The sequence below is a fragment of the Glycine soja genome, chromosome 11 (assembly GCF_004193775.1).
Source record: "Glycine soja cultivar W05 chromosome 11, ASM419377v2, whole genome shotgun sequence".
NCBI lineage: Eukaryota > Viridiplantae > Streptophyta > Magnoliopsida > Fabales > Fabaceae > Glycine > Glycine soja.
The window spans coordinates 5,409,637-5,422,691 of record NC_041012.1 but is presented as its reverse complement, the minus strand read 5'-3'; the positions used below and the strand labels follow the sequence as shown (position 1 = coordinate 5,422,691).

The window sequence follows — 13,055 nt, the reverse complement described above, 5'->3', positions numbered from 1 at the left end:
GGCAGTTGTACTGTAGTACTATTTGTGGAGAAAAGTCGCGGTTGATTGAAGGAAGCTTCTCATCACCACACACGAAAAAGTGGAACAGAAACCCCCCCATTTGCAGAGGATCTAGTCTCTAGTCTTGTTGGGAGAAGCAGAGAAGAGAAGAAGACAACATAGGATGGCCGAGGTTGCTGTGTCAACGGTCGTTACCAAGCTGACGGGGCTGCTGGTGGAACAAGCAGCAGTGGCGGCGGTGTCTGTTTCACAGCTGGCAGGGGTAAGAGAGCAAGTGGAGAATTTGAAGAACGAATTGGGGTGGATGCAGAGCTTTCTGAGGGACGCAGATGCAAAACAAGAAGGCAACGACCGCGTTCGCATGTGGGTGTCGGAAATCCGAGACGTGGCTTTCGAAGCAGAGGAACTCATAGAAACCTACGTGTACAAGACCACCATGCAGGGAAGCTTAGACAAGGTCTTCAGACCCTTTCATCTCTACAAGGTCAGGACCAGGATCGACAAGATCCTCTCCAAGATCAAGAGCATATCCGACAGGCGCGAGACATACGGCGTCGTCGTAATGACCCGTGATGATGGCAACAACAGCAACGAAAGGTTGAGGCACTGGAGACAGCCTTCTCCTTATTCTGAAGAAGAGTATGTTATTGAGCTTGAAGATGACATGGGGTTGCTTTTTACCCAGTTGCTTGCAGTGGAGCCAACGCCTCATGTGGTTTCTATTGTTGGTATGGGTGGTTTGGGGAAAACCACTTTGGCTAAGAAGCTCTACAATCATGCCAGAATCACTAACCATTTTGAGTGCAAAGCGTGGGTTTATGTCTCTAAGGAGTATAGGAGGAGGGATGTGTTGCAAGGGATTCTCAAGGATGTGGATGCTCTCACCAGAGATGGAATGGAGAGAAGAATACCGGAGGAAGAGTTGGTCAACAAGCTGCGCAATGTGTTGAGTGAGAAAAGGTACCTGGTGGTGCTTGATGACATTTGGGGCATGGAGGTTTGGGATGGTTTAAAATCAGCATTTCCTAGAGGGAAGATGGGAAGTAAGATATTGCTCACCACAAGGAATTGGGATGTTGCTTTACATGTTGATGCTTGTAGCAATCCGCATCAGTTGAGGCCATTGACAGAAGATGAGAGTTTCAGATTGCTCTGCAACAAAGCGTTCCCTGGAGCGAAGGGCATCCCGTTAGAGTTGGTCCAGTTGGAGAGTCTTGCAAAGGAGATTGTGGTTAAATGTGGAGGGTTGCCATTGGCTGTGGTAGTGGTTGGTGGTTTGCTGTCTAGGAAACTCAAGTCAAGTGGGGAATGGAAACGGGTGCTGCAAAATATCAGCTGGCACTTGCTAGAAGAGCAAGAGAAGATAGCAAGAATTTTGGCCCTCAGCTACAATGATCTGCCTCCTCATTTGAAGTCATGCTTTCTATATTTGGGTCTTTTCCCGGAGGGTGTGAACATTCAGACGAAAAAATTGATCAGACTATGGGTGGCAGAGGGATTTCTACTGCAAGAAGGAGAAGAAACTGCTGAAGGTGTTGCTCAGAAATATCTGAACGAGTTGATCGGTAGGTGCATGATTCAAGTGGGAACAGTAAGCTCATTAGGCAGAGTCAAAACAATTCGCATCCACCATCTTCTTAGAGATCTCTCACTCTCTAAAGGAAAAGAAGGATATTTTCTCAAAATATATCAAGGTGATGTGGCAGGTCCATCAACTAAAGCCCGGCGCCATTCCATGCATTTTTGCCATGACAGGTATGACTCATTAAAACACAATTCTGATCATTCACGTTCCCTGCTGTTCTTCAACAGGGAATATAATGCAGATATAGTGAGGAAACTCTGGCTTCCTTTGAATTTACAGCAAGAAAAGAAATTGAATTTCATCTTCAGGAAATTTAAGCTACTTAGGGTATTAGAATTAGATGGTGTTCGGGTAGTTAGCCTGCCAAGCACAATAGGGAACTTGATTCAATTGAGGTATCTAGGATTGAGAAAAACTAATCTAGAAGAAGAACTTCCACCTTCCATTGGAAACTTGCAAAACCTACAGACACTTGATTTAAGGTATTGTTGTTTTTTGAAGAAAATACCTAACATAATTTGGAAGATGGTGAACTTGAGACATCTCCTCCTGTACACTCCATTTGATTCTCCAGATAGCAGCCATCTACGGTTGGATACATTAACCAATCTACAAACCCTACCGCACATTGAGGCTGGAAACTGGATAGGAGATGGTGGTTTAGCGAATATGATCAACCTCAGGCAATTGGGAATTTGTGAATTATCAGGACAAATGGTGAATTCTGTACTTTCTACTGTACAAGGATTACACAACCTCCATTCACTGTCACTATCACTTCAATCAGAAGAGGATGAATTTCCAATCTTTATGCAGCTGTCTCAGTGCACTCATCTTCAGAAACTCTCTTTAAATGGAAAGATCAAGAAGCTACCTGATCCACATGAGTTCCCTCCAAACCTCTTAAAACTAACTCTGCATAACTCCCACCTACGGAAGGAGTCTATTGCCAAACTGGAGAGATTGCCAAACCTTAAAATGCTCATTTTGGGTAAAGGGGCATACAACTGGCCAGAACTGAACTTTAATGCTGAAGGGTTTCCACAACTGCATATTTTGCGACTTGTTCTTTTGAAAGAATTGGAAGAGTGGACAGTTGAGGAAAGTGCAATGCCAAGGCTTGAGAACATGGTTATTGATCGCTGTGAGAAGCTGAAAAAGATCCCAGAAGGACTGAAAGCTATCACTTCTCTGAAGAAATTAAAAATTATAGGAATGCCAGTAGAATTTGAACATAAACTTCGGATTAAAGATTTGTTCGAGTTTACAAATACTCCAGTAATTGAATCAACTACAGACATTTTGGCAATTGGTAAGCTACTTTATTCACCAATCAGATAAAAAATTTGATATGAAGTACATTGTACGTAGAGGCAAGAATTTAGAAAACTTACTTTCGTTATTTCATATCTTACTGCAGATTAGTTTCTGGCACAACGTTGGTGGGTGATGCATGCCTTCATCTATGGAATGGGGAGCATTTTCAAGTTCTGGCACTCCATTGTACAGCATACCTGCTTCAGTTTATTGTTGACAATGTACATACTGCTTGATGAAGTGTCAAGCATTGATAAGTTTTTCCACTTCCATGCACGCAAGATCTTACTCCCTTCCACCCTTTGGGAATGACTTCCAATAATTGTGAATGCCGTAAGACGTGGAATTTGTGAGCAGTACTGGGATTTGCCTGATCTGTGATTGAACAGCTATGCCAAATTCAACAGGAACCTTTAGCTCACAAAAGGATATCTCAATTACACGTAAATGGCCAAGATTTTTTCAATTTTTTTTAAATTCAGTAATCAAGTAAGTTCTGTACCTCATTCCGTTTTGGCATTTGCATCAACCTTCTCGCCCATAAACGAGTGCCTAATTACTAACTCGAACGATTGTTGCGATGCAGAGAGTGAAACTCTGCCTCGGGCATAATGCATTATTCTGTTTTTCACCGCCATTCATTGTTCTACCTCAGACTATAAAAAGCATGAAACAAGGTAACTTCTTTTTCTTCATAAAAAAAGAAAAGAAAAGAAAAAGGTAGTGCCGAGTAATGCTAAATCCTTCTCCTTTATCCTCCTACTATCTTTTATGGTAAGTATTAAAAGTAAAAATATTTATTCTCTTAAAAGTACAAAATATATTTAAAACTTACTAGGAGGATTTGTAAGAAGATATAGTAGGAGGATTAAGAATTATTTAATTTCAAAGGATCAACTTTAAAAAATTAATTTGCATTTGAAAATAAATTTTAAAAACAGTTTACAGCAATTTATTTATTTCAACAATAGATAAAATATATCTAAATATATATATGTTTTTTTAAAAATTTGAGTGTTGTAGAATAATTATTTTGAGAGTAAATAATTTATGTGTGGATAGTATAAAAGATTTTTATATTATCATCTAATCACAATTTATTATTATGTTTGATAATTTTGTTTATTTTTGTTATAATTATCTTAAAAATTATATTAATTTTGATTTCTTTTTAGTTCATAGTATTATACATTGACACTAGTCGGTAGTACATAACTAGACATTAGATAATTTTTTAATATATTTTGATTTCGTGAAATCAAAGGAAACATAACACACCATTTTTTTTATTTTGCATATGAAGCATAACTCAAAGAAAAGGAAGTTCAATAAAAATTTATTGGAATTCCATTTTATTCAACATGAGAAATGATATAAAATTTATTTAAACTTGAATACCTACATAAATTCCAAGTTCCAGCTATCAATTCAAATTTCAAGCCTGACCTTGAAACATCTAAGCACATAAATTTAATTTAAACACACAGCAACGCTATCAAAAGGATATTCAAGGAACATCACGACACTGCTTATGACTTCCTCAACTCACCACAGAATTGATCAATTGACACTCCTGTTTTTTAATGCAGTAAACAAGAGGAAGAAAAGTAAAATGTAGGTGCAACTTTCACACGTGTCACATGACAATGATATCACTACATCACTTGTTAATTCCTCTGCAGTTCTTTCTGATCTCTCCCCTTGACCCTGTTAAAGGAGTAATGTTTCCCATCTTAACCATGGACTTGGCAAATTGTTCAAAGAAAAGATCGTTGTTTTCTGCATACTGCTTCACTAAATCCGCTGATACTTGATTCTTTGTCAAGAGAATTTCGTCAGAACTTAAGAGACCCTTGTTGGCCAACAAGTTCTTGTAATAGAAGTTGTCAAATTTAATTGGGGTAACAAAGTCTAGGACAAAGAGATTCTGGTCCCCACCAGATCTTGGACACCTAGTGCGCAATTCAGCAGCATACACTTGATCAAGAGTGAAGTCTGCTTTTCCATTTCCTGTTTGGTTGTATAGTCTTTGCCTGAAGCTGGTGCATCGGGAATTTCCTATAGTGTGGCTCCCTATAATTGAAAGTATCAAACGCACGTTAAAATAGTCCAAATGGGATTTCACAACAAAATAGCATGTTTGATTGTACTATTTTGTCAAAAACTCATTTTAAGATACAAATTTTCAAGTTTTAAAATAATCAAGTTTGCTCCCAAAGCCCATTTGTTTGAAAGTGAAAAACAAAAGTAACTTTTGCGTTGGGTTAAATTTTTCATACAATGCTAACACAAACCTGATTTTAAGATACAAATTTTCAAATATATATCACTTCACTCCAAACCACAATTAATTTTATAAAATCAAGTTTATTTAAAATTGAATTTACAAATTTTCATCCAAACATATACTGGTCTCAAGAAAATAAAAGTGGATGGTGTAATCAAATTTAGAGTTGCATAATTGGAGAGCAAAGAGTCTCGAAAAAGGACGATGTAATTAAATTTACGGCGTGTTTAGAAACACGTTTTGGATCTGTGTCAAAGCAACAAAATCACGTTAAAATAGAGAAATGCTACAAAAGCCACATTTTGTTGCTTCTTTTTGAACGTGAAGTGATTTTATTTCAGAGACGCATTGCATGATCGTGGACGTGGAGGAGGTGGAGCACTGAGACTCCTTTGCTTACATTTTTTTAGGCGAATATCACTTACATTTGAAGTGCTATGTTTTGCAAAAATTATTTGTTTGATTACATCAAAATAAAACCAATTTTATTCCTAAAGCATCTTTAACTAACAAAAAATTATGTAATTATTGTGTTTATTTGATTTTTTTAATTTTACAATAAACTTGATTTTGAAGTAAAGTGTTCAAATATACATTATTTTGCTTTAAACTCAATTTTAACCAAAATTAATTTTGTAAAATCAAATTCAAGTAAGATTTAGGGTTTTTTTATTCATTTCTCAGTTTCTTTTCTGAAATAATTTTATACTAAACAACCATCAATTTTTCATCTTAATTAATTTTTGAAAATTATATATAAAACAAGTGCTAAAAAAACTAAAAAAAATAGAAACAATTTTTTTTTGTTCTTCAAATGCTCTGTTCAAGTTCTTATAGGATCAACTTTTACAAAACAGAAATGTGCTCATGAGATAAGCACGTCTAAATATGTTGAGGAGATAAATAAATTTTAGAAAATAAAATTATTTTTGAAAACGGTAAAGAAATAAGGAGTAAATTTGTAAATAGTCATCTAAAGAAACTATAACCATAAACCAACATGCTTTGAACTTTGAAGGTAATAGACCATAAACAGATAAAGTACTAGGAGTCTACCAGATAGAGCAACTAGATCAACAATGTCAAGCCCCTTAAGCTTGAACTTAGTTAAGATGGTCTGAAATGTGTTGTTGGGAGCAGGAATGTTGTTATTGGAGCCACTAATACTCGCACCAAGAGAGTCCCTTCTGCCCAAGGGTACTCCCCAGCTTGGTCCACCGGTCTGCAGAGATTATAAATAAGGCTTGATCACTAAGTTTTGATAGTCAAATATCAAGATAAGGGTACCAGAGTGCAAAATAAAAAGAAGATATTTACAAGAACAGTGGAATCTCTAGCAGCTAGAGCCAAAATGTCAGCACATGACACTGTATGTGGACATTCCTTCTCTAGTGCAGATTTAATTTCATCAATGACTTCAAATCCTCGAGCTGAATCACGGTTCGGATTTGACCTCTTCTCACTGATAATAGTTCCACTGCTATCTAGCAACACCGATGCATCACAGCCCTGAAACATTAAACCTCGAGTCATGCATTTGAACCATATAAGTTCTACAAAAATGATTCATGGACACTTGTGCTCATAGACACAGGTAACAAGTGATGAGCACACAAAAGATGCGTATTCTCTCCGTTATTGGAGTGTAAGAAGTGATATAATGTGACAAAAAAAGATAGAGAATAAAAGGTGTCAACTAGGTGCATAAAGATAGTTTGTTTTCTGTTATATATAGAGACCTTGACAAAACAATCATGGAAATGTAGTCTGAGCAACGAAGCAGCCATGCGGGGTTCTTTTGCCACAGCCTTGGCAACGATGGATTGGACAATCTCTTGAGCTCTGGGGCATGAACCGTCGTAAAATTGAGGGTAGAGGTAACCTCCTATTTTCTTTTTGCAGTGACAGGAGGGAACAAAGGCTAGTAGAGACAGAAGCAGGAGAAAGTTTATAGACTTCACCATTGTTGTTCCTTTCAAGATCACTTGCACAGAACAAAACAAGGGTTGTTGAAGAGGCGTTTTGAAGCTGGATTGAATATGTACCTTGATGGGGTGTGGTATTTATAGAGAAGAACTTGGCAGGAAATTATTGCATGACAGAGAACGAGTTGGAAAAAAGGCGCAATGGAAGGATGGAAAAAAGGTGGAGTTGGTAACTAACTAGTTTTCAAATCCGTATAAAAGATGAAGAGTAGTTAGCTCTTGGTTCTTGTCATGTTAAATCACCCAAAGCTATAGTATTAACAAAATAGCTTCGTAGTCTAATGGAGAGCAACATACTTTTAGTTTGGTATAAAGCAAAAATACTTAATGCAGAAAGAATATTTTTAAGTAAATTTCTCAATAGTTTTAACAAGGAGAGAAAAAGAGATAAGATCAAGAATCATGAGGTAAGGTGAATGACATGATCAATAGAAATTTAAAAGTAATGTGAATAGCAAAATAGTATTATTTTTGTAAAAAGCCCTTAAGCTATGGACCCGGTTCCTTTGGCATTGTCACGGTATTCTTTCATGCATTGAAAGTTATATTGGTCTTTTTATTTTAAGATTTGTATCAATTCCTTTCCCTTTTTTTTCAAGCACTATCTTTTGCTTTTCACTAGACAAAATCATGATTAAGGCTAATAGAGTATTACCACCATGGTGAAATAACTGTGATTTTAGTAAAATATTTTTAGGTTTAATTAATCATTTGTGTTTTAGTCCCTGTGCATGTAAATTTTACATTTTAGTCCCTATGTGATTAATTATTTTTTTGTTAGTTTCTGTTATTTTTTGGCAGTATAAAATTGTCACAAAATGAAGATATACATATTAAAACCTAAAAAATTATTATATAATAACTAAAATATAGAGTTTCTAGATATAGAGATTAAAATTGAACAAATGTAAAGCCCTAACTGTTTTGATGCCAACCTGGTTGGAATTAAAACAACCATCAAATTCTGCCTCAACCCTCTTTTTCTTAAAAAAAAAAGAAGCAAATGTAGTAGAGACCAAATGATTAAACCATATTTTTACTTGAATTAGTTGTCATTTTAAAATATCAAAGAAATGTTGATTATATCATTTTAACTTTGTCTTTCTCATTTTTCTTCTTCTAAACATCATGTCTAAATAATCATAAAGTTAGATATAAAAAAATTCCTGTTAGGAGTTCAAGTATTAAGAAAAATAATCCAAAAAATAAAGGTATTTTAGTCTCAGTTAATTTTCTTCTTCTATATTTAAGAAAAAAATTATTATTTAATTTCATCAATCATTGTACAACACTATAAATCGACTTTTAAAATAGAGATAATATACCATTGACACGTTATTGTCTGAAAAACAATAATTCCATTTTCAACTAGTTTCTCAGTAAACTATTTTTTTTATAAGTATCAATCATGTTTGACATATAATTGGACCTTAAATGTGAATGTTTTTTGTACGGATAGAGTATAATTTGTAACTTTTTACTTTGTGGTAAATCTAAAAAAAAAAAGTTATACCCATCATCCATGCAACTTTGGCTGATTAAAATACACTAGTTTATCATTACTTTAGCAAGTTTAAGTATATTTTTAAAATCTTCCCAAGAAAAGTATATTTTAAATGAAATTTAATGAAGGCTAGCTAGCCATAATCTCACTTGTTCGCTTTTGAGACATTCAATCTGCAGGACTTTATCCAACATTTTCTATTCAAAAGACACATACTTCGTTAGTATAACCTTACGCATAAGTTTAGAATCGAAGAAAGTCGAAGGAACGGATTGAGATGAAAATGAAACGAAAACATTATAATCTTTACTTTTTCATATTTTTTTTTATACAATAGTTAAACTGAATGCGAATATATATAACCATGACCATGTACATGTTATTCCAGTCCCACCATATTAAGTTAACCCTAGTGCATTACTTTTTCATAGTTTGGAGCAGCCGAATAGAGGAGGAAAGGAAATATAAAATGTGTGTCCAACAACAGTTACTCTTAATTTCTTTCTGATTTTGGACTACCTTCATTTATGTTACATTTCATTTTTTTTTAGCATATTTAAGTCATTTTATGTATAAAAAATTATCTCATTTTCTAGACTTTTTCCTTCCCTTACTTTCACTTTGTTTCTTTAACCAGACAAAGCATAAGGCCGAAGACTAGTATTTCAATCCAAGCCTTGATCCTTCACTTGCTTGCATGCACTACAACCGAGTCTTGAGTTTAGAGGACTTCCAGTCAACTATGACAACATAAAAAACCTTGCAGTTCTTGTTCGATCTCTGTGTCTTATTAGATGTGGAGTCTTGAAGTTGGCTTCACCTGCTCAAGTTGACTTCATCATATAGCTCTAGATCGATATTGTTGACTAAATTTTCATACCAATTCAAAAATGGTATCTGCAATGTGATAATTGAGAAGTATGAAGGATACCAGCGCCAGCTATAAATAACCATTCCATGGCCATAAAGATTGATTCTTTCAAATGCAATTTTTGCATATCTTTCTTTTTATTGATATTTTTTTCACATTTTTTCATTGGACAAGAAAAAAAAAGGAAGAGTGATTTTCATACGGTGGAATGGTGGACAGAATGATAGATTATTAGATTATTATAACAATTGTATCCACGTTTGTATTCTTTATTCTCTTTTTCTAATTGTGTCGGTGAAAAGAAGCTACAAACGCTACTATCTTCTATGCTCCACCTTTTATGAGTTAAATGTGAATAACTTCGATTTTGAAACCTGTAACATTGTAACAACCTTCATTTAGAGTTTTGCACCTGTTTATATCTGTAAGGATATAAAATACTAATGTTGATAAGTGCTAAAGTGAATAATAAAGACTATTAGATGATTTATATATGGTGCAATGTAACGAAGGAACAGGTATGGTTGGATACCTGCTCCTCTCTACGTTTAAACTTTCAAATAGTCTAAAAATCTCAAACTAAAGTTGTCTTCTCTCGATTTAACATTATATTCTTAGCATTACTTATGTTCGTTTATTTTTTATTCCAGGGAAATCGACAACTTGGCTACTAAAAAATTAGGGTGTTAGACGGAGTAGGATAGCATCACTTTCTTCTCCTCTTTCCATTATTTTTTATTTATTTTATAAGATAAAATAACATTAAGTTTAGACATGTGGCAATGAGCATTAAAGCTGTAAAGATCACTAAGGATTATTACATAAATGTAATATTATTCAAACTAAAATCGATAAAGTAAAGTTACATGCTTAGTCTCTTACTCTCTTAATAATTGCTTTCAAGGTGCATTTGCTTTACTTTTAAGTCTTCGAAGCTCCATGTTCACGGACCACAGTCCTGGGAATACCCCATAAGGACAAGATTACTTTATCACACGAAAAAGTAATTCTCGCACGATGAATCAAAAAAGTTATATAAAAAAACCTTAATAAGTGCTCTTTTCTGATCATTGTTAAATTTTAAACTTAGTAGACAGTAACTGTAATCTACAAAAAATCGCTCTACTTAAATAACGGTTTGCTATTTATAACTTGGGTTATCAAAGAATTATTTGAGTTTTCCTTCTTTATATAGAAATTGTATTTGTATATATTTAATAAATTTATGCATAAAAAAGAAATAGAAAGATAAGAGAATGTGCAGAACATAAATTAATTGATGTATTGAAAAAAAGATAAAGAAAATTAATATGATAAAAGTGTTGTTTCCTTTTTTAATACACTGAACATAAAAGTATTATATGAAATGAAATACATAGTGCTACAGCATACAGTAAATAAAATCATCACAGAAGGACAACTACTGAAATAGCAGTAATAATTTTTGGTTGGAGACCCTAATTCCGAAATGAGGTCGTTTAAAGAAATTTAGCTCAATTATTCTATATATCAATTAGAGAAGCACGAGCCTGAAAATTACGTCTGAAATAATTTTTCATTCCTTCTCTCAATTAAATACAAAACAATTGTTTTACCTTACGTTAGCCAACAAAACATAAAAGAAAAGCAGTCACACTCATACCATCGATTACTTCAGCGATAAAGTTCGGCTCTACCATCATCGCATACGTAATTGCTACTAATTTGTGGTAATTTGCATGTTTATATAACAATCTTAAAATTTTGATTTAGAGTTTATTCAATCTATCGCTAGTAAGTTTACAGAATTAGCCATGTGGGGTGGTCTGGTCTGGTAATGGATAGTCTGATGGGTTCAATAATAATCATTAAGATAAGTTTTAATATATTTCATTTAAAATTTGAGTTTGGATTTAATTTTTTTTTAAAGTTAGCAGATGAATTGTCTCTTACTTATATATAGGCCAAGGGGTGAGAAGTTAGAATAGTATATACAGGATTATAGATTCAAATTTCGGTGTAACTATTGTGAATTTTTTGCTGTTAATATCATTGATCCAAATGACATCTTACAAAGGAAATTTTCATAATAAACTTATTTATAGTGCAATTTCAGCAAACAAAAAGTTACTAAAAAGACCAATAAAAAATAATTGGTGGTACACATTAAAATGTATTGGTCAACATATTTATTCCTTCAGCAGAAAAACAATAGGGCTTCACTTGCAAAAGACAGTATAGTGGTCAGGCCGAGACAAAGGATTGCCCTGCTCCACCTACCTACTTCATCCCACGTTCAATAAAAATGTTAGATAAGTTTGTGATTTGTGAACGAGGTAGCTGGCATTTCCTATTGAACACAGTTTGTATCCTTTCAATTGCTTTTGCAGTTCTCATTGACATCTTCGCTTCTATTTTATTTTTTTGAAGAAAAAGGAATTGTACATATTTTTGGAACAAGTCGGTGATGTTGATGAATATAAGATGGCACATGCAATATTTTTTCTCGTTAAAGATATCTCTACCATTAGTGAAAAGACAATCAAAGAGATATTTTTGCACGTACGCTTTGTTTGTTTTGCAAAGAGTGATATATAGATGGATTAGATGTATAGCTTAATATAGGCATATTCTTGTGACTCGTATTATGCATGCATCAGAATTTGCACACCTTTTGATCAGTAGCTACCTTTTCACAATCTCTCTTATACCACTTATGAACAACAAAAAGCTCCAAAGCAATCGACAGCTACCCAAATCTGATCAATTGTAAACAAATGCTTACATCCTAGCTACCCGAGAGAACCTGTCTATTTGAATGAGATACTTCTGCAGTAAATTGTTCATCCAGAAGATTATCATTTGAATGAGATGAGAGATACATTATTATTATTATTATGCACCTGAACCTAACAAAGAATCAGATAATAATCAAGAGTTTCATAATAACACAAAATGGCACTGAAAATACAAAACAGGTATAAAGTCTCACATAAATGCATGTATGAGTCGTAGTTTAATTCTACCAGAATACTAGTCGCTTAACTTTTTTTGACAATTGTGTATCGTCGTCCCTCTCCTAAAATTTGCACATCCCCTGGTGAACTGGCTCAAATTCAGCAAATAAATTAAAAAAAATGTGCCTTGATGCTGACATTATCTTACTAAATTTTCCTAACACTGCTAGTTGACCCAAGTGCAATTTAGTTGACTCAATACTGATTAAGCTGCAATTGGTTGGGCTAGCTTGTAAACTTAATAGTCTTTTGTTTTGGGCAGTTGCTTGTTGCAGCTTAAAATTTGCTTCGTGCACCTTTTTAACTTTTTGAAAAGATTAATCCAAAATGTAAAATCCAAAATTATACGGGTGTAGGAAGCAACTGCTGCCAGAAGTGTTCTTGATGAACAGTGGCCCTATACAAAGGAAGCCCTTTTGTTACAGTTATTTTGGACTGCTACTTCATGCACCTTCAAATTGTTTCCCGTATCCTTTACCATTTTTTTTTACCTTTTGGATTGGTCATTTC

The 13,055-nt window shown here is 34.2% G+C and overlaps 2 protein-coding genes across 3 annotated transcripts; one reads left to right on the top strand and one right to left on the bottom strand.

Moving 5' to 3' along the window:
• Positions 1-3,743, top strand: LOC114376974 (disease resistance RPP8-like protein 3). 2 transcript variants are annotated; one of them, XR_003659029.1, is made up of 3 exons: positions 1-2,897; positions 3,006-3,391; positions 3,489-3,743. XR_003659029.1 is itself a non-coding variant. In XM_028335320.1 (2 exons), the coding sequence occupies exons 1-2, from the start codon at positions 164-166 to the stop codon at positions 3,008-3,010; spliced, it is 2,739 nt and encodes a 912-aa protein (XP_028191121.1). In that variant the 5' UTR covers positions 1-163; the 3' UTR covers positions 3,011-3,539. The 2 variants fall into 2 exon arrangements, 1 of the variants encoding a protein (XP_028191121.1); XM_028335320.1 differs by having other exon boundaries at positions 3,006-3,539.
• Positions 3,744-4,226: 483 nt separating this feature from the next.
• On the bottom strand, positions 4,227-7,247 carry LOC114372898 (peroxidase 72-like). Its single transcript, XM_028330459.1, has 4 exons — positions 6,929-7,247; positions 6,507-6,698; positions 6,246-6,411; positions 4,227-4,975 (listed from the first exon to the last, which is right to left on the bottom strand). Exons 1-4 carry the CDS (start codon positions 7,151-7,153, stop codon positions 4,563-4,565), a joined length of 996 nt encoding a protein of 331 aa, XP_028186260.1. The 5' UTR covers positions 7,154-7,247; the 3' UTR covers positions 4,227-4,562.
• Positions 7,248-13,055: the final 5,808 nt, after the last annotated feature.

Coding starts and splice junctions, on each gene's coding strand:
- LOC114376974 (XM_028335320.1), top strand. CDS start 164: ATGGCCGAGGTTGCTGTGTCAACGGTCGTTACCAAGCTGACGGGGCTG.
- LOC114372898 (XM_028330459.1), bottom strand. CDS start 7,153: ATGGTGAAGTCTATAAACTTTCTCCTGCTTCTGTCTCTACTAGCCTTT. Junction 6,412..6,506: donor CTAGAGATTCCACTGTTCTT/GTAAATATCTTC, acceptor TAATCTCTGCAG/ACCGGTGGACCAAGCTGGGG. Junction 4,976..6,245: donor TGATCTAGTTGCTCTATCTG/GTAGACTCCTAG, acceptor TTTCAATTATAG/GGAGCCACACTATAGGAAAT.